We start from the raw sequence: 27,880 nt of genomic DNA, 5'->3' as shown, positions 1-27,880 counted from the left end.
TTTGGTACTGCTTGTAAACTGGAAAGATGTGTCTGCTGTATGGAGTTCAGAAAAGTACTTTAGTGAGTCCCAGTAACTCCTGACTGTTGACCTTTGGGTTTAGGTATGATATAAGTCTTAGGAGAATTGATGAGAATGCAGGAACCAGTTTTAGCCAATACAGTAAGACTAAAATGCCTCTATTGTTTCTCAGAAAGTACAATGTGACAGAGAAATCCTAAAACTCTAAAAGTAAATAGCCTACAGCAGTTAACTGTATTGACTTTGGAAACAGGTTATAAACCCAAACCTCTATGGTGAACTATGGGTATTTCTTTTCTCCTTTCCCAGGATAAAAGCTGCTGATGAGAACTGATCTCTCGTGTTGCTAGGACAAACCTGTGTGACCTTCTTTATGTAAATAATTAACGGGAATATTTTCATGTATGTTAAAGCCATATATAAAAGAAAGGTTTCCGGGCTGGATCTGCCAGCCTCTGGCCTCCATGGAGAAGGAAGCCAACACTGAAAAAATTCAAGCTTCCAAATTGTCAGACAGAATCCCAGAATATCCTCTTTGTGACTGCAACGGCAATAAAACCCCATTTGAAGGTTATTGTAGGGTGACTTTATTGTTATATAAGGAGTAGATTTTGTTTCTTGGTGGTATGTTGAGTGGTAGAGGTTAAAGGTAGAACTAACCATGTGTGGAACTAAAAAGCCTCTGAAACTTTTTAGCAAACCAGCAGCATTTAGAGGCTTGTGGCCCACTTTGGCTGGGCACCTTCCATTTTGTTTGCCCACACTGCCTCTTCACAGCCCGTTTCTTGAATACATAAAGGGCAGATTTATCTACATTATCGGGAAAACAGTTTGAAGCACAGGCCTTATGAATTGGGAGGATCAATGGTATTGCCACCATCTGCTTAAATTTGTGTGTGCTTTGGGGGTTTGTATTCCCAGTACATTTGTATTCTCACACTTTAACAAAAAAAATTTTTTTCAGTCTTCTTTCTCAGATTGTTTCTTGACAACATGGGAAACTTACTGCAGTAACTAGTTAATTCTAAAGAGATTTAGGTTCCCACTGTACCCTTCCAAAAGTACCAGGCATTGGGGGCAGCCAAGATGAGACACATACAAAACAAAGTATTTTTTAAATTTTTATTTTTGAATTGGCAAAATTGTATATGTATCATGGATAACATGTTGTTTTGAAATAGGTATACATTGTGGAATGGGGGCTAAATTGAGCTAATTCACACGTAACAAATTTAATGGAAATAAAGTGTAGGATGGAGAGCAAAGGGGTTGTGCATAGTCATTAAGTGCTTCTCCGCCTTAGTAATATAAATAATTACCCTCTTCAGAATATTCTTAGTATTGGGGAAGACAGGATGCTCTGAATTGAGTATTCTCCATAAAGACACAAGATGGTAACTGTCCAGCTTGCCCAGGACATGGGTGTCCTTTGGTGCGGACGGAATTTGGTGGTACTTTCGAGGGATTCGTGGCTGGGATTGAGCTGCCACTGCCTCTGGACTTCATCAGTTACTCCTAGGCAGGCAGGCAGGCCAACCCCTCGAGAAGCCTGGCATTCAGCCTTCATGCTTTGGTTTCTTTGCCTTTTTATTTATTTTTGAACTTTTTATTTGCCCTGGGACCACTTTGAGGCTGAAGGTACAGCCCACAGTTTAAGAAAACTGTCCCACGCCTGAGCTAATAATAAGAGTACAAACCTTTTTCCCTTGTCATTACTGCTTCCTCCTCACTGACTAATTAGCCAGCTGCTGCAGGTCTCATTAAACTTCATTACTCCTGAGCAGCTGTCTATAGGAACTGCCTCAAGATAAAAAGAGGAAGCTCAGCTAAACATTTTTGTTGCTGCTGCTAATTACCCCAAGCTATACTTTTTATTAATTAATGGCTCTCCTTGCCTCCAGATCCTGTTGGGGGCCTTTACCTATGCCACACAACAGGCACTCCACTCTTCCCTGGCTGCAGACGTGCTGCTCTGTGGTTCAGTGCATGGGGTACCCGTAATTATCAGGGCCAAGAATAAGGTGGCTCTGGAAACCAAGGTAAAGGAAAAACACATCTGGAAGTCTGGTTATATGTAACTTTAACTTACTCAAAGCTTCCAATCAGTCAACATTGGTGCTTTTTTAAAACAGATGCAGTGGTCAGTTATTTCATCTGTTTGTGAAAATACGTGATGGCAAAACAATTGCAAAGGTAGCTTCTTGACTCACTGGTTCCAGGGTCTGAGAAAGCATTTTAATGTGGGGGGTCGGGATGGGAAAAGTAAGGGATGTTTCACTATTGCTAAAGGTGACACCTAAAAAGGACGATGTTGATCTTGGGACTGGTCCAGTGGTGTGTGAGAACAAGGAGTCCTTGATGGTGCAAGGTGAACTACACTCCTCCCAGGTGTCAGACAAGGGAGAGGAGCACCTCCCTTGGGACTGAAAGAGCATTGAGAAATCTAGGAGATTCTTTCTGATGAGGGCTTCTGCACTGAATTATGTAAAACTCCCTGCTTTGGAATTGTCAGGAATTAAGGTTGTGGGATACCTTAAGAGATTTAATTCTGTGTGTTCCTTTTAGATGGGGAGAAACTTAGGTTTGAACCCCATTTCATCTCTATTGCAGCTGAGGGTCCTTGCTTGTGTAGAAATCTCTTTAGAGTAGTGGGAGTTGTGGAGTCAAACTCGTGGCTGTGGGCCAATCATTGAACCTCTCTAGGCTTGCTCTTAAGCAAAATATGTTTGATGGTAAGAGTACCTACCCCACACAGTGGTTGTGAGAATTAAATGAGTTTCAGTGAGCTGCTTGGAAGGATACCTAGCCCTAGTAAGCACTCAATAAACCCCGACTATGGGGTGGATATGGGAGATGATGATTTGATGCCTCTGTCATTTAGGACCATGTCCAGAGCCCTTCACACTTGTGTAGCAGAAGCACTGGTGGATTAACCCCCACTGGGTGTACTGATCCTTATACCTGCAGCTGATAGATAAGATCAGTGAGACTCAGACCTCAGCTCTGAAGCTTTGACTCCTTAACTCACCTCAGTTGGTCCCACCATGCTTTGCTGGGTGCTCTCTGCTGCCACCTGTTCCCTCCCGTGCAGCTGTTGTCAAACTGTTAACTCCTCCTGCACCTCACCCTTATTTCCCAATGCTCAGTACAGCAATTTAAAAACTTTAAGAATGGAATTTACTTTTCCTGGACATGAAATCTGAGGTGGAACCCGAGTAAATAAAGGGTATAAAATGGGAGCTTTTCTGAGCAGAGTGCAGGTGAGAAGGTACTTGGAGCCTGCCCTCTGGGCTTCCGCTTTGCTCCTTTTGCATCCCTTGCTGCGAACATGGTTTGAAAACTACCCCCTGGCACCCTGTAGACCTCAGTATTTCTTCAGTGAATGCCACTTTTTAAAAATTAATATCCTTAGTGGCCCCATCTATTAAAAGGAGGAAGTATTAGTGTTTGTTTGCCATATTATGCTTATAAATGTTTCATAAGGTTAAATATTGATTTAGTATTCCCCAGAAGAAAGACATGAAAATTCAGGGTGGCATTTTATTTATTTTGGAATACTCGTTGAAGATAGCAGTTCACATATGACCTTTTGTGGTGCCCTGGGAAAATTTGTATGCCTCCAGCAAGTGTTTTTTATTCCTTCCCGTCAACCTCAGACCCATTGGTGAACCTTATTTCTCTTATCAAATAAAAAAGAATTTCATATTTTTCCTCAAATGGAAATGCTCCTTAAAAATTTTTCAAAACTGATAACTTGGTCCTTAAAAAGAAAGAAAGAAAGCCCAGCAGTGTAAGAAATACAGAAATAGAAATGCCTCCAGTCATTGCTTCTAATCCCTTGAGATAATTACAGTTAACAGTTTAGAAAATACCCTTCCCTACTTTTTTATGCAGTTACTTACATTTGAATGTGTATATTCATAGGATCATACTAAACATACACACTTATATAAGGGACTTTTTGCATTCAGTAATATATGTGGCCACCTTCCTAAGCCTGTATGCTGCAGGTTTCCCTTACTCTTTTTAATTCATACATACTATTATATGGACATGCCATCTTTTAACTCATCAGCCTATTAATGTATATTTAGCTGTTTCTAGTTTTTTCTGTTTTGCTTTTGTTGCTATTCCATTTTACAGTTCTTTTAAAAATCTGTAGTATATATCCTGTACATCTTTGTGTTCTTACAAAGGTATTTCTGGAAAATAGGTATCTATAGGTGTGATTGATAGGAGGAAATATATATTTTAAAGTTTGAGATTCCCACTTAACCACCCTCCCACCAATAGGCACATGCCAGCGTGCCTGTTTCTCCACACCTTCGGTAAGTGTGAAAGGGTTTGTCTGTCAAGTGTAAGGAATGGGGTTAAAGTTTATTTTCACCTACTTCCACCTAGTCATGAAAGTAAATTCTATCAGCTACCTCAAAAGAATGTCTCTTAGCTCCCAGCCCTTCCCACCCAGATCCAAGATTATTATCTTTATAGAGGCTGTTGAGGAGCAGTAGCCAAGATCTGTATTAAACAATAAAGTGCCTCTGAAGAACAAATCAGCTAGAGCAGTAAGCTTCCTAGGCCATATCTAGGTAACAGGCAATAATACTCCTCTTGTGACAATGTTAGTTTACCCTCTCCCACCCCACCCCCAAACTGGCAAAACTACAAACAGCCAGGTCCCCACACCTGCTGGACACACCTGACTTTGTGGAGTGGGAGATAAAGCCTTGCATGTAGGGATGGGAGGGAAGTGTGGGGGGGGGGCCTGCACATGGGCGCACACTCATGGACGTTATAAAGATCTGTGTTCTGAGTTTAGCAACACTGTGCAAGAGGTTTAAGTTTCCGAAACAAATAGAACAGAAAAACTGATCTCCCCACTTATACTCTTCTTTTGTTCAAAGCTTTCTTTTTTTCATTTGAAAAAAAATTGAATTTAGGTAGATGAACAGTTTTAAGCTAAGAAGATTCAGTATAACCTAGGTCATGCCTTATGCATTGTTTTCTATAAAAATGGGTTTAAATCTTTGATTAGTGTTCCTATTAATGTAGAATAGGTTTTGATTAACAACAACAACAATAGTATAAATTGTTAACTGTCCTGCCCTCTTCTGATTAGTGTGAGGGATCCTATGGTGCTACCCTGCCTGTTAGGACTAAGTCATCGTGGGGTTGAATGTGAGGTCATTTCCTCCTCCTATTTTTCTGTCCTCCTTTATTAAAACAAGGTGATGGACATTGTGTACTTATAGGATCTGCCTCCCAAAACTCCATATTTGGCTTTGAAAGAAATCTTGTGTAACCACTTATCGTACGGGTAAGGTTGAGGAAAGCCACAAAGGAAGTTACCAAAATTGTTTTTCGGTGTTGACTTTGTATGTAATAACTTTCTCTTTTTCATTTTAATGTATCTTAAAAATAATGAAATAGTAGTTGAATATGTACATTAATTATCCAGAGTCAGAAATTGCTTGTAAACTTTTTAAGGAAAGAACTCTTAACGCTTTTAGGGGTCCTCCCCAGTGTCTTTATATTAGTTAGTAAATGGTTGCTCATTGGCTGATTGATTAACCCAAGATGAAAAAACTGACTGGCATCCTTTGTGGCTAAATGCTGGATATTAGTGTGTGTACATTTGTGGTTCTTTCTACATGGAATAATTTTTCAGGCAGTGGAGTAGTTGGGTGAGTTAAATATATAATCGTGGATTGGGTCAGAGCCTGTCACTTAGTAAATTACTTCCTGAATGTAGAATACTCTGTGAGAAGTGAAATTTCGGTTTGAAGCACTGAGATATCACTTAGAAAATAATGCTAAACTCTAAAATTTCTTAGTTTAGGCTAGGGAGCAGCTCACCATTATAAAATTATGCATTTTGTTTTTCAATCTTGTCACAGTTATTATTTCTGAAATCCAAGTGTAGTTTGGATACTTCTCACCCCTGCTCCTCCCCAAACACACATGAAGTCTGTGGCTTACTCAAGACAACTGTAATTTTGGAGTTTGGCATGGAAGTTGAGACAGTCTTATTTAATTATCAGTCTGTCATTTCTAGAGTGGATCATGGTCACTAGCCAGAAGGGGTTTAGGTGACTAATTTGTAATATTCTAACAGAAGCCAGTTTTTACATTCTTTTGTGTTTATGTTCATTCGTTTTTAAATACAGTTCCTTTTCTCACTAAGTAGAACCATGTCATAATTCTGTAGTTCCAAGTGATAACTTGGCATTGCTATGGCTTCCTTTATTCCAAAATGCTAGTTCTTTGCAGATTAAATTTATTTGGAAGACTTCTGTGATATCTTAGATTGTCTTAGATGGGAGCTTGTTTCATCCAGAGAATGATGATTTTAGTAAATGCTTTACTGGCCATGAAAAGTAGAGAGCTTTGTGTGGTGGCCTTTAGGTCTTTTGACTTTTTCTTCCTTCTTGTCTGTATCTCTGGTTTAAAAAAAAAAAAGTCCCTCAGACCTTAGCCTTTTGGACTCAATAAATTACTTTCCACTTTGACATTCTCATTAAATAGGAGAGCTGTCAGAAACTGTCACAAGCCGCTAGAATTGGTACAGTTATGTTGTTGTTGGCGTCACCCTCTCTAGGCATCTGTGTGAAAACATTGAAGTAGAGCAGAATCCTCTTGTATCTTGAATGTCTGATGACTCTAGTGAGTGAAAGAGTTCTGTTATTTCCTCCTTGCACTTAATTCTTTTGACCTTAAAAATTCTGGAGCCTGGAGAAGATTGGAAATCATAAGCAAGGACCAGAGAGCACATTATTTGACTTTTAATATCAATAAACTGCCTTAGTCCAGCTACATGGTCCACAGAACAGTAAGGCTCCCCTTTTTGCATTGCATGAAAAAAGAAACATAGTAAATTTGAATTCTCTCTTACTACCTCCACTTCATCCCAGGGCACCTATAATAAAAGTCTAGCTTTAGCTCTTGACAATGAAGTGAAGGATTTTATCTTTACCAGTGACTTTGTGTGACACATGATAAACTGATTTCGAATGTGATATTTACTGCTTTTTTAGTGTTGTTTTGAAAAAAAATACCAGACATCATATTGCAATTAAAATACTTTTATAATAAAAGTCTTATCTTTAGTGTACCTATTATGGTTGTTGCCCCTTAAAAAATTCTTTCCTGGTTAGTCTGTATTAGTGTTAGCATTCTTCTATATAAGTTTAATAATTAAGGATATGGTATCCATTTAGTCCCAGGCTTTTTTCTAACTTTCAAGGATATTACAAGTTACCCTCAGTCCACCTTGGACTTAGTATGTTTAGTCTCCTTCCAGGGGAGATTGGGGGAGGAGAGGGGATGGTGAATAAAATGTCCATCCAAGTAATAGCAGAAGAGCCTTCAGCTTGTGCAGAGGGGATTGGAAGTGGGGAAATCTGGCCTCAAGCCACCCAACTCTTCCTACTCCTTTGACTGTGAAGACCTTGAGTTCTAGCCTGTGGCACTCACCATGGTTCATCCCTCCTGACAGCTGGGGGTGGCACACTGTTCATCCTGTTGTGTCAAGGCAGCTGGATGAACACCTTTGAGCCAAGGAGGGAGGGGCCCTGGGTTCACCCCCAACTGACCTGACATGTGGGCAGAGGCCTCGTAACATAACTTAGCAGAAAATGCACGCAGCCACTGAGCATCAACCTGGCAACATATGTAACAGCTAAATTTAAAATGGTACCCAGTGTGTTGCCTTGTTCATGGCAAACACTTAGTACGTTTGCTAAGCTGATTGTGATTTGAAAGTGGAAACTAACAAATGGGATATAGGATAAACAATATTATTAAAATGTTTTAAAACAGGAAACAACAAACTTTTTCTGTAAAGGGCCGGATAATTGTTAGGCTTTGCGGGCCACTCACTCAAGGTCTCTACAGCCTATCATCATCCTCCACCTCTCACCGCCACCCCCAACAATCCTCTTAAAATGTAAAAACTAGTCTAGCTCCCAGGCAATACAAAAGGACTATCGGCCACAGTTTGCTGACCCCTAAGAACTGTCCCAAAATGGATGGTTCTGATTTTTTCCTGTTGTTTTTTGGGGAGGTAATATCTTGTTTTCCTCAGCCTGTGTGGGATGGTGCTGTGAGCTGGAGAGTTGCGATTCTTTAGGGTTCAGATAAACGTGGGCTCTAACTCTGGATTCGCCTTTGCTAAGCAGCATGCCCTCAGGCAAATCACCAAACCTTTCTGTGCCTCACTTTCCTCAGCTAGTTAAAAATAACAGGTTATAATAAACAAGGCTAAGTTAGTGAAGATCCTAACACAGCCTCCACTGGTGCATAGGAACAGGCTTGGGCTTGTTTCATCCTTCACCCTAACTGATTCTCCCTGGCTGTGATTCCTGTCCTGCAGAGATGGAGAATGGCAGATTAGCAGGCTCAGGATATGGCTCTCTGTATATAAAAGCAGTTTTGAAGTGTGCCACCTATTTTTGGTCAAATACAGTGAACAGTTTCTGAATATTTTTTCATAAGATCCTATTTCTGTTTCTTTAAAGCATTTACTTTTTCCTCAGGGTTTTGGCCCTTTACGCTGTTGTCAGTTCACACTGGTTCTCACCTTAGCTCTCATCTTAGAGGAGCTAGTTGTGTTACTCTGCTCATTTGTTTTTGGAGTAAGCCCCCACCATAACCTCAGCTCTCTCCGTGGTCTTGGCTTCTGTGGATCGTGACCTTAAAATATGACGTTGAGAGGGAAGCAGGAACCCAGGAATTTAGCCTGCTTTCTCAATTCATTATTATAGATCTCCTCTAGGGGGTTCTCCCTGCAGTGCCCTGGTTTCCATGTTGAAAGAATTGGGAGCTGTGCTGCTCAGAAGAAAGACCTTCTGGAGTTGCAACCAGGGACTATTTAACTAATGTAAACTGCAGGTGCAAGGTCATGTAGAGGTCACAGTTGGTTTTATAGTATGACTGTCATTGTGTAAGTATTAGCAGGGAATTGTATATTTGCTTCACGTACATTCAGAACAGATGTTTACATGTATTTTATTCATGGTTAAACTGTTAGGAAAAATATTTCAACTCAAGTTCTATTTATATACAAATCAACAAACATGAATTTAAGGCCCCCAGACTAATCCGTCACAGGGCGACCTTCAGTCAAAAGATTAGTTTCCTTCCTCTTGCTGCCTCAAGATAACAGTTTGATTCTCTATTATCAATACAGCCAGTTGCCTGTTTCCGGTTTCCTGCTCTGTGTATTTTGTATGTTCCTCCTGGGAAATGATTTATTTATTTTTTCAAGCCAAGGCACATATAGGGACTCCGCCCTACTGTATTCTTTTGTTTGGAATTGGGGTTTGTTTTTTTTTTTTTTTTTTAAACAACTCAAGAATTGAGCTTTAGTAGATAAATTGTTAAAATTGTTATAAATTAAGTCTTGTGTCAATTGGCCTGTTTGGATCATGTTAAAATAATGTTGCAATACGTTAAAATAATGTTGAAATTACACCCTTGTGTATCTTGCAACTTCACTCTACCATAGAAGTCTATGGTGGCAATTGCCCCAAAACAAAACAAAATTAAAAAAACAACAAAAAAAAATTGTCAAACATTTTAGGTCAGTGGCTTTGGACCCCTTTTAATCTGAAAAACAGTATTACAAAAGTGTGTTTTTATCATATTTGAGACATTGAGGAACAATTGAAACAGTTATGAAAGATTTTTAGTGTTATGCAATCATAACATTGAACTTCTGAGGGTATGTCTATGCGATTTGAAATTTGTCTCCTCTTCAGCAATTTCACTGAGACCACCAGGAATATCGGGATTTATTAAGAGCATATTTCTTGGGCACTGGAGGCTTGCTGATTTATTCAGCAAATGTTTATTGTGCACCTATTCTATGCCAGGTGTATGCTAAGGTCCTAAACAGGTATAGAATTGTGTCCTTGCCCTTGAGGCAACTGCAGGCAAGTTGAAGAGAGAAATAAAAAGATAAGAGACCGCATCCCATCACATGATGATTGCTGGCACCCAGTAGGAGAAGGACTCTTGAAAGAGCTAATCTTGGCTAGGTCTTAAAGGGGAATAGTAAGAGAAGAGAAAATGCCTTCCAGGTTAGAAGAATGGTGCAAGCAAAGCCGTGTGCAAGGTGAGAGTTGAGAGCATGATGAATGAGACCTGTTGTGTTGGAATACAAAGATGATGTGTCGGGAAAGTTCCCACAGGAGGCTGGTGCCTTAGGAGAGGCTGCTCAGGACCCTTGAATGCCAGGCTCAGAGATTTCGACTGTCTTCTGGATAGCTGGGGACCATTGAAGGTTTTGGTACAGTGGTACAACTTTGAAAAACTACTGTTTGGGGAACATGACTGTGGTAGTGCTGTTTAAGGCGGATTAGAATGGGAGAGAGGCACCAGGCTGGGCAGTTCCAGTAATTGATGGTGGGTAGGGCCTGAAACCATCCTGATTGTGGTGAGCTTTTTCTTCCAAACACACAAAAGTACATTGTCAAAATCAGTCTGGCAACTCCTCCTGTACTTCTTTGTAATACTTTTTCATTATTTTTTAACTTTTCTTTTTGTTTCCCCAGCTAGACTTCTAGTTCCCTGAGGGCAAGAGACCTTGTCTTAGACAAAGACTTCCTACAGTATGTGCTTTGTAATATTGGAGCTTATTAATACTTTCAATTTCAGATTGGTCGGCTAGCTACCCAGGATGATTGATTTAAATAGCCAGTTTTGGAGAGATGTTCATGGGATGATTGCTTTCTCATCTTTTGATTTTCTCAGCTTCCTTCTTTGATTTTCTCAACTCCTTTCTTTCCTCTTTTGAACCCATATCTACATCTAACTTAGCCATATGTCTATGCAGAGGGAAAACTGCATGATTACTCATCTCTTACTTAGGATGTAGGTTATTATCTTAACACAATTGAAGAAGAACCTGGTAGAAAATATTCTTGGGTCACACCCTCAGGTTTAGACTATTTGATAAGTAAAGGAAGATTAGTTCTCTTAAGCCAGGTATAAATTCAGTCCTTGGGAGTATAATGGATAGGGTCATTTGACAGTTCCTGTTTCTGTATTTCCCTTGTTTTCCATCCAGAGATATTTCATGCCTCAGGCCTTCCTTCATCCCTGGCTCCCATTCCTTTCCATAGCCAACACTGTGGCATATGGTGAATATGTTAGCACACTCTGTGCAGAGGGCATTGCAGAAAGATGCTGTACAATCATTTCCATAACATGATGATGCTCTTATGTTCATTAGTAATCAATAATAATAAATCATTATTTCTCTATCCTGTAACTTGATGCATGCTAACACAGTGTTCGTTTTTCCAGTTATAGCAAATTCTCCAGAGTAAATAAATATTGAGGGATTAGAGCCTTCCAACATTGATAATAGTCATTCCCTAAAAAGAAAAGAAGTATATGAGATGCTTTTAGAAGGGGATGATGATAGAAAGGATAGTAACATCCTTTAACCATAAAGCACGTATTTCTCAGCTCTAATATCTCATTTCTTTTTTCTAAGACATCTTCTGAAAATTTCACATTAGTCATCAGAAACCAAATAACAAAAAACAGTGAATCTGAACACATAGAGGAGAAGGTGTAGCAATGCGTCTTAAATCTCTCTTACCTGACTGGAGAATGGGAGAGACAGCAGAACCCAAGGATCCCACCACTACTGGCTGGTGACACTGAGTGGCCCTTAACCTCACTGAGCCTTGGGCTTCACTGGAGATAACTCTTGTGTCTCACCTACCTAATAGCTGCCGTGAGGATCTAGTGAGTTTTGAGAAAGTATGAATCGCATTTCAGATGCATGGTGCTGTTATTGCAGGCACACCATCTTATGGAATCTGTTTGCAGAAAGGAACACCACAATAGCATTTCACTTATAATTCACTCCTTCCAGGGATCAGAAGCTGATGTTAATGTTGCCACTCACTTGAGGGTGAGTTTCTTGTCTACCTCTCAGTACTTCTATTGACCAGTAGTTGGCTAATATATCTCTGAGCCTGTGGAACTAAAGACTTAGCTGGTTGGGTCTTCACACTTGGAACCACTTCTGGCTCCCAGGGCTCTAGGGATATTTTGGGTAGAATTTATGGTCCTGGGAAGCTTATTTTGAGAACACGGTTAGGAGTCCTCCTTCCTGACTCCCATCCCTGCATTGCCACAGAGCCTGCCTCACCAAGCCCCTCCCACAGAGGGCTGCTGGCTCTCTTTGTCCTTCCCTCACTGGGTCCCTATGTTTCCTATCTCTGGACGGCCAGAGCTGCAGCTGCCTCGAGTCCTGGGTTGTATTGCTAAGTGTGTGATGTCCGGGCTGTTAAGAGGTGGTGGTGTCTTCAGGTACAATCTTGGGTCCCACTTGTCATACCACATTAGGCAGTCATTGCAGAGAGGGGCTGGTGAGGGGGGTTGGAACCTGAAGGTCTTTGTGTGTGAGGGAGTGAGGAAACCTACTCTCGGTACTTTGAAGGTGGAGCAAGCCTCGGTGGGCCACAGAGACAGATGTAGTCTTGATGGAGACACCATCCCAACCGATGTAGTTACCCAGGGGTGGAGCAGACCCTTTCACAAAATAAGGACTTGGGTTAAGATGGTGAGATGATGGGTGATTCTAAATCTTGTTATCATGGAAACACATTTTTTATACTGTTGTGCATGAGACGTTACCGTGTGGTGATTGGAGAAGCCAGGCTCTGGAGCCAGCCTGCCTGGAGAGTTAGCAGTTTCTACCTCATGGGGCAATGTGCAGTCAGCTCTCTGTATCTGCAGGTTCCACATCTGCAGATTCAACAGACTATGGATTGAAAATACTTGAAAAAATAAATAATAAATAATATAAATTTTTAAATGCAGTATGGCAACTATTTATATAATGTTTATGTTGTATTAGGTATTATAAGTAATCTAGAGATGATTTAAAATGTTGTGTGGGTTATATGCAAATACTATGCTATTTTATATCAGAGACTTGAGCGTCCATGTATTTTGGTATCCAAGGGGGTCCTGGAACTAATCCCTCATAGATACCAAGGGGTGATTGTACTTAGAGAGATTGGTGCCTGGGACAGTCGCAAGTGCTCAGTGAGTGCTACTATTATTTTAATAAAAAAGAAAGAACAAGTCATTTTCTCTCTATATAACTATTAAACAAAATCCTGTCACACATATGCACACATAGTTCCCCTCCCCGCCTCTGGGATTTTTAAATAGCTGGCCCAGATGTTAAAGAAGGGATTTTTTGATTTTGAAAGAAAGTTGATTTAGATGACTTCTGAAGGCTTGCTTAGCCCTGAGATTGTGTGATTTCATGATCCCTGGCAAATTTCTCAAAAGGTTTGAATTAATGAGACTGCTTCTTTGCTGGAAGAAGGGAGATGGAACTAATTCAGAGCAGTTACAATGAGCCAGGCACTTCATGTACTTTACTTCCTCTTACTTAACACTGGGCAGCCTTTAGGTGAGTCCCTGTAATATATAATAACTAATATAATGAATGGCAGGTAGGAAGCAAACACAGCTGAGAGGTAAGGGTAGGGGGTGGTAGGGGGGGAAAGGTGCCTGTTCTTGGAGGTACCACCGCCAAGCTCTGGGCAGGGCTGGATGGGAACATACCCAAGCCAGTGTCAGGTTCAGCTGCGTCAGCTTCTTGGGAGGAGATGCAAGAGTGCTTTGACTTGATAACAGCAATACCAGGCCCAGAAAAGGTAAAAGGGGAATGGAAGTGGCTGGGGACAAGAAGCACCCACTATCACACTGAGGCAGGCTGGGCTGCCCTGTTCTCCCTGCCCCACTGCAGCTCCTGCTCCCCGACATGCCCTTTATGGAACAAGTGGGCCTGAGGCAGGGCATTTCTGCTGCCATCAAGCCGACTTGCAGACCATCAGGATCAAGAGGTCTTTGCTGTGGACAAAGAGAACGATGAGTGAATAGCACCCCAACTTGGTGCCCCTCTCTGGGGATTGCCATCTGAGACACCATGAATGCCAGCTCCAGTTGGCACAAGCCCAGAATGTTTAAACCAGAGTTTCTCAGCACTGGCACTGCTGACATTTGGGCCGGATCATTCTTTGTTGTGGGGGCCGTCTTGTGTGCTGTAGGATGTTTAGCAGCACCCCTGCCCTCTTCGCTGGATGCCAGTAGCACCCCTGCCCCAGTCATGACCATCAAAAGCATCTGTAGATGTTGCCAAACATCCCCGGCGGGGACTGGGGGCAGTGGAGAATCACCAGTTGTGGAGAACCTCTGGTCTAAATAAGCAAACCAATATGGAGCTTGTAAATTCCCCTTTTCACATCACCACAGTGGCCTCATGTTTATAGGACTGGAAGTGGTCTTGCTTCCTGCTACTGCTCCAGCCACCTCTGTACACAGCTCAGGCCCAGCGACAGCAGCTTGAACTTGGAGACGCTCCTGGGCTGTCTCTTGTTGTCTGTGCCAAGGGCCTCCTCCTCAGTTGTCTGGCCTACCCACCCCGGCCTCGCTGGGTGGGGCGTGCAGAGATGATGTCATGGTGCCTTCCCAGGAAGGGCGGAACAAAAGACAAGAGTCCCCTCAGTAGAGGATGAGGCTGTGGGTCCACTGGGTAGATTTTTTCCCCTCCCTCTCCCTCCTTCTGGCTTCAGAAGTGTTTGTTGTTTGCCAGGCGCTCCGTTGTAAGAGGACACGCTAGCTGGCTGGGCTTTGTGTCTCTTGAGTCTGTTCCTGCCCCTCGTATATCATAAGGGTGTTGATTCTGGTATGGTCCCTGGACAGAACCTTCCGTGCCTTTTCCATTGTGGTGATGTGAGCCCGAGGAAGTTAGACCCCATGTGATTTTTCCAGCACTCTTAGGCTACCTGGGGCCTGCTTCTGAAGCTGTGAGGAGAGTAGGGGTGGGAAACAGAAGAAAGGGCAAGAACGAAAGCTCTCATTCTTTTTATTTTTTTTTTTACTTCTCTTTCTCCTCTTGTCTTCTCCCTTGGGTTTCTGAGGACCATAGCAGCCCTGGGGAGCTGTCCTTGCACAGATCTCTGTTTTGTTTCAGCTCAGTTCTCTCTGCTCCTGCCGGTGACCTCTCCGTGGGGAGGAGGTTGGGACGGAGCTATAACTCTTTAGGACAAGGGACTGAGGGGGAGTGTGTTTAATATCGTTTGAAGCAAATCCTCAGAGTTTCCTCATAAAGGAATCTGTTAATTCAGAACTTGAAAGAAGGCAAGGGTGTTCCTTTAATGAGAAGTTCACCCAAAGGAGTGACAGTTGGCTGAGGAACACATGTTGTGCTTATTTATTCAGAAATACTTTAATCCAAGCATGTTTTCATTTTGATCTTGCTGGGTGTGGTAGTTATTTTTAGCCCTAAACCCTTTATTTACAGCCTAGGATACCCATACCCATCAGGGGCTTTATTAAGGACATTTTCTATCTCCAGTGTAACTCGTAAAGAATTTTATAATTTTTAAAAAATTAGTTGATCCTAAATACATTTGAACCGGGAGCTACTCTTTGTGCTGCTAGAGGCCATCTGTGAAATGTGCCTTGTGTATTCTGCTCTAGCCCTGCTCTTTCAAAACAGCCAAGCTTAGGCCAAAAATTACAGCTCCCCGAGTCACTGTAGTAAAGTTACCATCCATCATGATGATTGTGTGATTAATAATGCATGTGGTCTTTTCTGTGGGACCTATCATGATGTTATTGGTGCAGCTCCTTTTTCAGTCTGCAGCCTGCCCTCGCCACCTTTTCCTCCTTCCCCCAATCCTGTCCTTTTTGATCCTTTGTTTCTGGTTGGCCTTTGTTCCTGGGGAAGAGCCGTTTCTGTCTGTTCGTTTCTGTCTGTTCGGGCTGTTCCTTTAGGGAAAGGCTGGACCTCGAGGAGCCGCTGACTGCAGCAGGTGGCCAGGCATCTTGGCAGGTGCCCCGGCTGGCTTGCCTGCCAGGTTGGCAGCCAAAGCCTGTATGGCGTCTGCCTCGCTACTTCCCCTGTGTGGGGTTGAGAAGGCATTAGCAGAGCCTCCGGGCAGACCTTCCCAGGATACTGGGCTGTTGGCCATCCCTCTGGCCACTGTACACATGCCCCATCAGCAAAGGATGGCTTTTTAGTTGTCACCCAGTAGTTTTGAGATACATAAGAAATTGTTGGGCTGTCTGTTTCTTTTTTATAGGTTCACATGTAAATGTCTTTGTGGGTTTACGTTTGCATTAGGAGTACATCTTGGATCCTTTTGGCACAAAACATGGGGGCGGAACTAGAAATGGTGTGTGTAATTGGCAGAAGGGTGGCTCTGTAGAGGACAGAGTCAGGAGTATGAGTGGGTGGGTCCAGGGCACATTCTCTGCATGTCTATTGAAGGTCTTTGGCAGCCTGGATTTAGAACATTTTGCAGAAGCAAGAAGTTTGGAAGCCCTATTTGTATGGGATGTGATGGGCCAGTTCTGGGCAGATGTATTTAGAGTTTTATGCTCTGAATTGGACAGAACTTGATCACTGAGCCTTGAAAAACTTAATAATATTTCAAGGATGATTTGAATGTGCAACTACCACACTTCAGACCATAAACTAGCAGTTGCCTTTTCAACAAATGGTGGAAGTTTGGAGATGATAGTTGTCCTTTTGTTTTACAGGAGAGGACACTGAGTTGAGTGTCTAATCACATTTTTGTTGAAACCCTGGCATGTTGACTGCCATTTTCTGATTTATGGCACGTTGGACTGAGCAGGTGGAGGGGTCATTGCCAATCAAGGTCATGGGTAGATTTATTTTGTCAGGTGTTACCTAGTCCTTTGTAGATGAGGGAAATAGTTTTCTGCTGTCTCCTGAGCTTTTCTACCCCACACCCTTTCATATACTCTGGGTTGTCACCACACTCACCTTTTGGAGGAATAATAGCTATAACATATATGTTGGAAGCTTTATCAGTCAAATAGTATTGGGTGGGACTGCAAAGGACCCTGTTGTGATCTGCATCCTGCTGCCTTTTCAGCAGGGATGGGAGAAAAGAAAATGAAAATGAGCAATGATATTCTACTCAGCAGTATGCCTGGGAGCTCACATGTTCCAGGACTGTACAATTCCTGTACAGGTGTTCCTTGACTTCTGATGGGGTTATGTCTCAATAAACCCATTGGGAAGTTGAAAAATGTTAATTTAAGCATGGTAAGTCTGGGACCATCTTGTCATCTCAGAGATGACCGCGAAAAATAGGAGCTAAGTAGCAGTATCGTTGGAGTTTAGTTTTGCTGATCTTCCTTTGGATGGGGTCTCGGGCCCTGCTGGCATGTACCTGCTGCCGCTGCCACTGTGGTTGGTGGTAAAGTGAGCTCCGTTCTGCTTGCAGATGAACGCGAAGCCGTGCAGAAGAAGACCTTCACCAAGTGGGTCAATTCCCACCTCGCCCGAGTGTCTTGCCGGATTACAGACCTGTACACTGACCTTAGAGATGGACGGATGCTCATCAAGCTGCTGGAGGTCCTCTCGGGAGAGAGACTGGTAAGTGGGGTGTTAAGACGTGCCTTGCATCATAAATGGGAAGATAATTATTGAAAAATCAAGTGTGGGCTTGTCTCCTGTTGAAATCTGCAATTAATGATTGATAATTTTTGAGGAGGCTCTGATAAGTGAGATGAATGCTTTGGAGAGAGCCCCAGTGTTACCTTCTGCATCTGGGTGATGTTCTTGACCTGTAGTAATGCAGGCTCATCTTGGTAATTTGTGAGGTTACTGCCTTTGGTCAGAAAGTTCTTGGCTACTGTCCTGTTAAACAGGGCACGGTGCTGGGATTTGAAGGGCCAGTCTTGGGCGCTGGCTTCAAGATGAACCTATATCCCACATAAGATAATGGAATGTTTTCTAAATTTGTCTTGATTCTCTGGAAAATCTGAGCTGTCAACTTAAGGTGGAAAGAATTGAATTCAGTAGTCTCTGACATTTTCTGTTTTCTTTCCTGCATGCTTTTTATTTTGGGGGTGCAGGGAAAGGCTGGTATTTTGTCGTCTCCTTGGAAACGAAGCTTCTGATGAATTCACCCTGCCTTTTTGGGCAGGGAAGTTGTCAACCTACAGTGAAAATTTTATTCTCGTTCTGTTTCCCAGACTTGTTGCGGCCCCCTCTGATGTGACTTTTGTTTATGCACCTTAAACCAAAGAAGCTTAAACCAGTCACCGTGACTGACCCAGCAGGTTTTGTCTCGCCTTAGCTTGAAAATGGATGCTGTATTCTACCAGAGCACAGGCAGTGCCATAGGTGGTAGTGGGGCTGAGCCAGCAGCCACCGCCCAGGGATGGAGCCCCACATCTGCACTGACATCACCAGGAAAATATGATGCTGGCGGTTGGCAGGGCTGCCAGAAGGCTTATTTTTAACTTGATCTCCACCCTGTAGCTTGCCAGCCGCAAGGGCCTGTGTGCAGACCAGCCCCACGCCTCTGACTGCAGGCAAGGGGCTAAGGTTATATGTTGTATTTATTATCAGCCCACGGATGGAACTGCTTTTTTGAGCCTGGGAGAAAATGGAGCCAGAGTATTCTCTTCCGTGTCCTTTTGTTCAAGAACAGGGACCTCCAAATGATAGCGAAGCCCTGTCTTATCCGTAGCGAGTTTTGTCCATGCTGTCCTGTGAGCGTGTAGGTCTTGTTGCCTCCTTTCTTGTGAGTTTGTGGGTCAAACTAGACAAATAAAGATGGCCTCTGCTCAAAACCATGATGGCTGCAAGAAGGGGGTTGGTCTGTAGTGTGGGGAGGGGACAGTGGGCCCATGTTGGGAGGGCCTCTGGGCCATTTATTGCACTTTGATTTGTTTTTTTAAAGTGAGTCTTGTTTGAGAACCTAGGCTAGAATTATTATGATATGCAGCTTTAAATATAATTTTTATAATCAGACGTTTTTTCCCTACCTCTCAACCTTTTCTTTTTTTGCCTCTTAATGTTTAACCTAGTATGATTGCTTATTGATTTTTTTTGGAATGTTTTGAAAGTAGCTAAAAAAATCATTAAAGGTCATGTGGATAGGAATTAGTTTGAACATTTATTTTTGTTCCAATAAAGTCCAATCTTCTAGGCTATAGGGAGTAAATTGTTTACCTTCAAAGACGCATAATTCTTTTATACCAAGAAGATTGTGTCCTTGATAACATCCACATAATAAATGGGATCAGGCCCCATTCCCCTTTATTCTGAAAAGGATAATAAAAATATTAGTAGAGAGGAAAAAACAGCCAGCAAAGAATAATTCCTATTTGTGTGTCACTGTGTCTCGCTCCTCTTTATTTGCTAGCAATGAAATTTTCTTTGCAGTGACCCAGAGACCTAGGAGAGTGGGGGTGAAGAAGGTATGAAGACTACTGTCTCCAACCTCTTAGGCAGTTAGCATCAGGAATTTGTTGAGCGATGACACAGTACTTTGTAAAACCCCAAGTGCCTTAACTTTTACTACCGATTCCTTATAGCTATCGTGGATTATAGGTTGAGCAGTCCATTAATTTTCTTATTCCAAAAATAAGGATACCACAGATGGAGTGAGCTAAAGCTCCTGTTCTTGACTGGAGCTTTTTTCAGCCTCTCAACTCATGGTCTGTTTGGTTCATAGAACTTTCTGAAAGGGACACAAACCACACTGCTGTTGGCGGGAGAGGCTCAAGTTAGAGACTTTCCCTGCAGGAGACCTCCATGAGGGCTTGCCCCAAAGGATCCCTGTGTATTCAGATTCCAAAACTAATGAGGTGGTTAGAGCTTCTAGGCCTGGGTAAATTAACATCCCCAGCTAAATGTGTCATCAGATAACATTAGCCGGGCTTTCTGCACCAGTGATCCAAAACCCTGGGTAACATAAACATTTGCACTCTATCTGGAGCTGACAGCCAGCCAGCATTTCAGCCCCAGCACTTAACCACCAGTTTGGCAGTAGATAGTTGATAAATGTTTGAAGGACTAGATGTTTCAAATTTACTTTGTTAATAAATTCTTACAGCTAGTTTCTTTACAGAGAAGGGGTGTATGTGTGTGTGTGTTTTCTGAGTGAAGTTCAAAGAAACATTAGTTTAGTGATCCAGACAATTCCACCCTAACCCAGCTGTTGATTTTGGCTGAATAGTATTGGAGTTAAATTTGAGCAGGCTTTAGGTAGGCATTTGGGTTATTAGGGAACTTGATTTGATCTACTTGGGAACATCAGAAGATGGAAATTCTCATCTCTGGTCCTGGCCTGGGCAGGATCTGTGTCCAGAAGTAGCCACCCACTCTTCTCAGGTGTGTGTCAGTTCATGGCATGACAAGAAACTGTGGAACTGAGCCAGGACATTGTTGCTGATTGTACTGATGAGAAGGAAAACCATTCCTTCCCAGTACCTATTCTGAAATCACTGTGCACCGTAACTCCTCATAAAGGTCTTGCTGTAGGTAAAAGTGTGAGCACAGAGCCTGTGCTGATCCCTGTGTAATTGACCTAGATCTCAGGGCCAGACTAAAACAGGACTTAAGGGGTGAAGGTTTGTCCCACAGCAGCACTGACCTTTGGAGGGAGAGGGACCCCTGGGATAGTATCACCGGGCCTGTTGTGCTTTAGGGTGAGGAGACACCCACAGGTCACAACCCAGAAGAGAGGCTTGGCTGTGCCTGCTGCCTTCCCCACGTGGGCCTCCACAGCAAGAATGATTCTAAGCAGGATGGCCAGCTTTCTGCCTTGCTCCTGCCAGACTAAGCCCTCACCTCTACCTGAGATAGAGCGACGTTTGCCAACTCCCAGCAGTCACAGTTACCACTCGCGTTTGCTGGCCTGTTGTTTCCTGATATTCTGCCTTCTTACTCCATCAGTCCATCTCTAAGAAGAGAAAGCAGCAAAAAAGAGTGTTTGTTTTGTTTTGTTGGCCACCATTAATTCCAAAACAGGCTGAGCTAGATGGAGAAGATAGATTTAACATGAGATTTGTTAAGCCTTAAATCCCACATTGAACTGCTCTGAGTTTTTTCTTAAAACCTTTGTTAAGAGAGCCAGCTGGTATGTATTTATTGAAACAGGGTTTGTGGTTTAGCCACAGGACCTAGCTGTGTGTGTGTGTGTGTTTTTTTTTTAAGTATCATTCATATGGGATAATTTACTGTGGTTCTAAACAACCAGCCACAGAAGAACTCCCCCATAAAGTAGAGATCTAAATCACACAAATTTGAAAGGTAGAATAATAGATTTACCATATGATAAAGAGCCAAATGAACATCCCCAAATCCTTAGAGTTCAGAAGGGGAAATGAGCCGCTGGATGGGGTGTCAAGAAACCTAAGTAAGTGGTTGAGGTTCCAGCAGGGTCCAGGAGGAGAGGTTCAAATATAGGTAGCCTTGGCCGGACGCGGTGGCTTGCAACTGTAATCCTTAGCACTTTAGGAGGCTGAAGCAGGAGAATCACTTGAGGCCAGGAGTTTGAGACCAGCCTGAGCAAGCAAGAGCAAGATCCCATCTCTACAAAAAATAGAAAAATTAACCAAGCGTAGTGGTACACACCTGTATTCTAGCTTCTTGGGAGGCTGAGGCAGGAGGATCGCTTGAGCCCAGGAGTTAGAAGTTGCAAGGAGCTATGATGATGCCACTGCACTCCAGCCTAGGTGACAGGTGGAGACCCATATATATAGGTAGCCAGAGAATTTGGAGTGTTAGCTGTGAGAAAAGCTTGTGTGACAGCTCCTGGTTAAGATGAAGTAAAGAGAGCATTTGGAGGATGGCATCAGGACTGTGTTATCGGGCATGTTTCCTGGCTAAATTGGCATTCATTGGTAACTTCTGTATGTATCACTTTTAGTGTTTATAGAGTACTGTCACACTCATTATCTTGTTCAGTTCTTATAGTCTAATGAAGTGGGCAACTTACTGTTACTAACTCTGCTTTATAGAAGAAACAGGCAGAGTTACCAGTGACTTGCCCAAGGCCAGTATTGCTGGTACGTGATACAACTTGGCCTGCAGCCCACCCTTCTGTCCCACTGAGTCCTTAGGAGTGGGTCCCTGCCAGGGAAGGAGGAAGTAATGGGACTTGATGAGACATTCCTTGATTAATTCTAATTGGGCAGAAATCACTAATACTATTCTGAAAGCTGAAAGTTTGACATGAAGAAAAGAGTTGGGGGATTAGTGTTAAATGAGTTTGTATTTATGGCATATTGAAAGAGATTTTGGAATTAGCACATCCCATCCTAGCCTTTGTATTCAGTAGAGGCATTTTTGTATGTGTGTATAGTGAAAATCTATTTTTGATTAAAAGACAAATAGATAAACAAGCTTCCGTCGCAGTGGTACAGTGGGACTAGTTAGTGTCTTTTCTCTACTTCCTCTTTACCTGAACAAGAGATCAGCAGGCATTTTGGAATTCAGCTTGGGCACTAGCTGATCTTCTACCCTGCAGCACCTGTATATTGTATATTATAGCTGGAAGTGACTTTAGTGGTAAGTCAGATACTGTACTTACAGTGATACTGTAAGTCAGAGAGAATAAGTGACCAGCAAGGCTGCCCAGCTAGTGCAGTAGACCGAGGCCTAATTGGCCTCTTTCAGTTCCCAGGGCTGGTTCTGTGTCCAGCACCACAACCCTTGGAGAAGCGTCACTCCAGGGAGCTGCAGGGGTCGCTTTGAACAAGAGTGGAGGAAGAGGAAACAGGGATTACCGGGGTGAACCAGGGCAGCCCAGCTCCCCAGGGACCTCCCAAACACCTTGCCAGAAACCTTCCCTTGTGTCTTACTCTCCTATTCAAAAAGGAAGTGAAATCAGCTCCAGGAAGCATTTGTTTTCTCTTTTCCATCTCTGGGCTCTGACAAAAACCCATGCCACTGTGATTATTCCATAGTTCTCCAAATCCTGATGCCCCACAGAGTGTAACTGACCCAAACTTAAGGGTGGGCGTGTAGGTGGGACACAGCTGAGGACCTGGGAGGGACGGTCCAGCTCCCTCCTTCCTCTCTAAGGGTTTGGGGTCCATGGGGGAGAATTTACCCAAGGCTACGCTGCTCAGAGGCAGGGTTTGAACTAACTGCTCTGATAAGCCATTAGAATTATGTTTTCACAACCTAGAGGTAGTTGTTTAGCTCCTTAATTCCCTCTCCTCCTTTGGAGTCAGAAGGAAGGTCTGAAATAGAGGTGTGGTTGGTAAAGATTTGAAACTAGGAAGGGACCTTGGGAAGGGGAAACAGGAAAAGTGCCTGCAAAAAAACCACAGAACAGGGACTGTGGTGTGGGAGGGGAAGGGAAGCTTGTTAAAATGATTTAAAGGAGGATCAGTAAAAATAGGCATTTCCTTGGAGGAACTGCCTCCCTGCCTGCACAGCCGCCTTGAGGGTAGGTCCTGTGAGCCTGGTATCCATCTTGTCTCCGCGTTAGGGGCATTTCAGACTGTCCTGTCAGAAATGACATACAGGGCAGAAATGCACCTGTTGCTGTGGGAAGGGACACGTAGGAATCTGATGATAATTAATGGAGGCAAGACAGGGAGGGCTTTCCTGGGCAGAATGAGCCACTCTTGGGGCGAGGCTTTCAGAAAGTGTTTATCACAGAGAGTTGCTCCCCCCCCCCCCGCCCCCGCCCATTGTGTTTACTTTTCTCCATTGTTATCTCTTCTTCCTTTTGAGAAGATGAAGTTTAGTAATATAAAAATAGCTCTTTATAAAAATGAAAACCGTCTGCCAGATGGGAACCGAGTCTCTAATTTCCTTTCACATGGAAATGTGTATTCTGTACATATTTCCTGTATTCTGGGTTCTGGGTTCTCATTGTAGCATAGAGTGGACTTTGACTCTCAGTTCACCACATACTAACTAGGTGGGCAGATTATTTCATTTCTCTGAGCCAATGTGTCCTCATCTGTAAAATGACAACAATAATTATCATAATGCAGGGTTATTGTGAGGATTGGATGTGATCACAGCTACAAACCACCCAGCAGAGAGAGGCAAACACTGTAGTTGCTCAGTAAATGGCAGCTAAGAATTTTTAGATCTTGGAAGCTATGCAGTTTATATGACCAAGATGTTCCTATGTTGGGATCATTATCACCTCTTGAAATTAATTTCTCATAATTATTGCTTTCTAAACTTGTCTCTAAGTATTATGCATTAAAACATTATAGAATCCCTCTCTAAGGCAGATAGAACACAAATCATGAGACTTTGGTGTACTTGAATTTTAGTCTTCATTTTACTCTCCCTTGAACTGTGCCACCAGTACGTCATCTAACCTCACCATATCTTATTTGTTCTTGTTATTCTGAGGCTTGCTGGGTTCTTGCGTTGCATCTGGCATGGCCAGTCAGCATCACCATGGAGTCCCTATGATGTGGCATTTGACTTCTTCACCCTATGGGAATGTGTTTGGGCCCCTGTCACCATCCTCCCTCACCCTCACTCACACCCCATGTTCATGTGGAAATGCACACACTTTCCACTGAGATTGTGTAGAGAGATAGAATAGATGCATGGAATATCTCATGTGTGTTTCCTGTTTGTGGGGAGAAGATTCTGAGAGGACCACTTTCTCTACTGCATAATTTGAATGTAAGTCAGACTTAAGTGATTATTTGAGATCATGGTTTCAGGATAAATTCTGGAAGAATGGTCGTTATGTCATGCCAGATGGAGGCTGGGAAGGTACCGACAGCCCCCATCTGTTCCTTATTCTTCTTTTCCTTAGCTTCTTTCAGTTCCATCCACACTGTTTCCCTCACCCCCAATTTGGAAAATAATCCTTTCTGACCTCCTAAAAGTGGACAATGAGAATGTCTGCTGCAGTTAGAAAGATGCCTCCACCCTCCTTGCTCTGCGATCGCAGCATGAAGACACTTTCTTTGTGAAGGAAACAGCACGTGTAGATGGACCACTCACTGTCTCACTATTCAGGTGCACAAACTGACAAGAGATGAGAGGAAAAGGCCCCTGAACAGCAAAAAGAAGTGTCAGAAGCCCCAGGACCAGAATTCACACGCCTTTCTTAGAGACAGTTAATCCCCATCCCTCAACTTTGAGCAAAGTTTCAACCAGGAGCTTCATTGAATCCAGAAGCCACCTGGATATTAGAAGAACAAGGGACTGCTTTGAATGGTCACTTTTTCTAGCTGTGAGAAATGATCCAAGAGACTGAAGGAAAGACCAGAAGAGCACGCATAAGAACTATATGCAGAGTTCCGTGACTTCTTACCCCAGGGGAGTGGCCCTGCCCACCGAATCAGGGACAACACTGATTCCACAGTCTCTTTGTTGAGGAGAGAAGCATGATGATGTCCAGCATCGCCAGCGCTAGGGAGCTAACGGGTGTGCCTTTGAAAGAAAGAGTGAGCACTGGTATGGCCTCGGGCAACAGTAGCATCAAAGACTCAGAATTTTAGATTTGGCCACCCCCATTCTAAATTATATCTATTTTTTCCTCTTTCATTAGATTGCTTGATTTTGCTGTCATGTAATCACCTGACATAACAAAAATAACAAATCTTAGCATTTCTCACATATCTGAATTAAATTAGTTTGAGGTTTCCAGAGGGAAAATTCTCCCCACCCCCCTTTGGTGTAAGGAAGGTTATAATAATGTAAAAAACTTGATGTTGAGAGACATTTCCTTTTCCATTGTTATTGCAGTTGAGTTCCACATCTGTGTATTTAACCAACTGCAGGTCAAAGATACTTAGGATGAGGGAGAACAAAAAATAACAATATAACAAAAAAAATGCAAATTTAAAACAAAATAGTATAACAACTATTTACATAGCATTTACATTGTGTTCAGTATTATAAGTAATCTAGACATGATTTACAAGCAAATGGGTATAGGTTATATGCAAAATACAGTATTTTATATTTGGGATTTTAGCATCAGGGATTTTGGTATCCTTGGGGGTTCTGGAACAAATTTCTAGCAGATACTGAGGGATGACTGTATTTGAGTAGAGAACTTACCACTTGTGGTAGGCCTCTGCTTGTAACCTTATTTCCTCAGGGTCAAAGCACATTCTTTTATTCTTGCTTGTCCTTTTTTGTAGGAGAAAAGAAAGTAAAAAATAATAATAATCTTAGACTGGGCAGCGTTTTTTTTTTTTTGAGACAGGTTCTCGCTCTGTCCCCCGGGCTAGAGTATGGTGGTGTCATCATAGCTCACTGCAACCTCAAACTCCTGGGCTCAGGCAATTCTCTTGCCTCAGACTCCCGAATAGCTGGGACTACAGACGAGTACCACCATGCCTGGCTAATTTTTCTGTTTTTTGTAGAGATGGGGTCTCAATCTTGCTCAGACTGGTCTTGAACTCCTGGCCTCCAGCAATCCTCCTGCCTCAGCCTCCCAAAGTGCTAGCTGGGCAGACTTTTAAAGTGGCCATTTGTTACCCAAGTAATCTTCCTTTTGGATGTTTTCCATCTGGCAAATAACTGAGGATCTTAACTACAGAGGGAAAAGTGGGGGGAATGGATAAGATATTAACGTAGGGATGGCTGCTGCCTTACCTGGGTGTGCCTGGGTTGCTGCATACCTGGCTACCTTTCCCCGGTGAGGATAGCTCAAAGCACGCACCAAACCCAATCCATCTGTGTGTGTTCAGTTCACTCTGTACAAGCTCTGTGCTCAGAACTAAACCAAAGACTCCCAAGGATATATTAATAATAGAAGTGTAAAGCATTATCCCTGCTCTCAGGAAGCCAACAGTCTAGGTAGAAGTAATAAAAGCAACATGTGAAATAACAGCAAAAACATAAGATGATGATTTTCTTGAGCTGTGTTGTCCAGACCAGTGTATAAGTTGCAAGGAAAGGGAGACCTGTGAGAACTGGAATGGTTGGAAATGTCTCCAAGAAGTAAATACAGGCCTTGACCTGAGCCTTGGAAGTGGGTGGGGTTTGGGGAGGTATCTGAGGAGATGCTGGGAAGCCAGGACAACGGCCACCGAGTCAACCAGGCTGAGTGCATCCTTCTGTCCAGTGGGTGTGTGCATCCCGGCGGCATCTTTGTGACATGGTGACACCAGTTCTAGGTGCAGCCTCTCCTAGAGGGGGAGTGATAGGAAATAGGAAGATGAGAAAGATGGAGCCAGATGTGGGGAGAGCATGAGCTTGGTCTTGCATAGTAGAGACTCACTGAAAATTGTACGTATACTGCTATATATATATATATATATATATATCTGCAGTTGTCCCTTGAATAAAGCAGGGTTAGGGGCACCAACCTCCATTGTCAAAAATTCTTGTATAACTTTTGATTCCCCAAAACTTAACTGATGACTAGAAGCCTCACCCATAACATAAGCAGTTGATTAACACATATTTTGAGTGTTATATGTATTACATACTATATTCTTATAATAAAGTAAGCTAGGGAAAAGAAAATGTTATGAAGAAAAGGAGGAGAAAATACATTTACTATTCATTAAGTGGAAGTAGATCATTGTAAAGGTCTTCATCTTCAGTGTCTTCACACTGAACAGGCTGGGGGGGCGGGCTGGTCTTTCTGTCTCTCGGGTGGCAGAGGCAGAAGAGGTGAAGGAGGTGGACGGGGAGACAGGAGAGACAGGTACACTAGGTCTTACTTTATGGAAATACATTGTAATTTGTCCGACTTCTTTGCTTTTTCATTTCTCTAGAAATATTTCTGTATGGTACCAGTCCTTCTACCACCTGCTGTAGTTACAGTGCCGGTATCATAGAAGGGTCCATGTCATAAAAGAAATCAAAAGCAGTCTTGAATAATCAGAACCTTTGTGCCAGGTTGTCTAATGTCAATTTGTTTTCTGGCACTGCTGCTTGTACCTCATTGCCTCATTGTTGGCCCTCGTTCAGAAGCGCTCATCTCCATCAAGTGGTCTTCAGTTAATTCTTCTGGTGCAGTGTCTGTTAGCTCATGAGTTTCTCTAAGATCCGTATCTTGAAACCCTTCACCCTCCCCCACCTTTTTTTCCATAT

At 42.8% G+C, this 27,880-nt stretch overlaps 1 protein-coding gene across 3 annotated transcripts in view; it reads left to right on the top strand.

The window, feature by feature from the left end:
• The window catches only part of SPTBN1 (spectrin, beta, non-erythrocytic 1), a 139,004-nt gene that overhangs the window by 51,705 nt on the left and 59,419 nt on the right, over positions 1-27,880 (top strand). For all 3 annotated transcript variants that reach the window (XM_012649847.1, XM_012649848.1, XM_012649850.1), the window contains exon 2: positions 17,319-17,470. In XM_012649847.1, coding sequence (XP_012505301.1) covers positions 17,319-17,470 — 152 coding nt within the window. The remainder of the gene's footprint in view (positions 1-17,318; positions 17,471-27,880) is intronic.

Source organism: Propithecus coquereli, unplaced genomic scaffold, assembly GCF_000956105.1.
Source record: "Propithecus coquereli isolate 6110/MARCELLA unplaced genomic scaffold, Pcoq_1.0 Scaffold305, whole genome shotgun sequence".
In the NCBI taxonomy this organism is placed as follows: Eukaryota; Metazoa; Chordata; class Mammalia; order Primates; family Indriidae; genus Propithecus; species Propithecus coquereli.
This window is presented reverse-complemented; position numbering and strand designations above follow the sequence as displayed.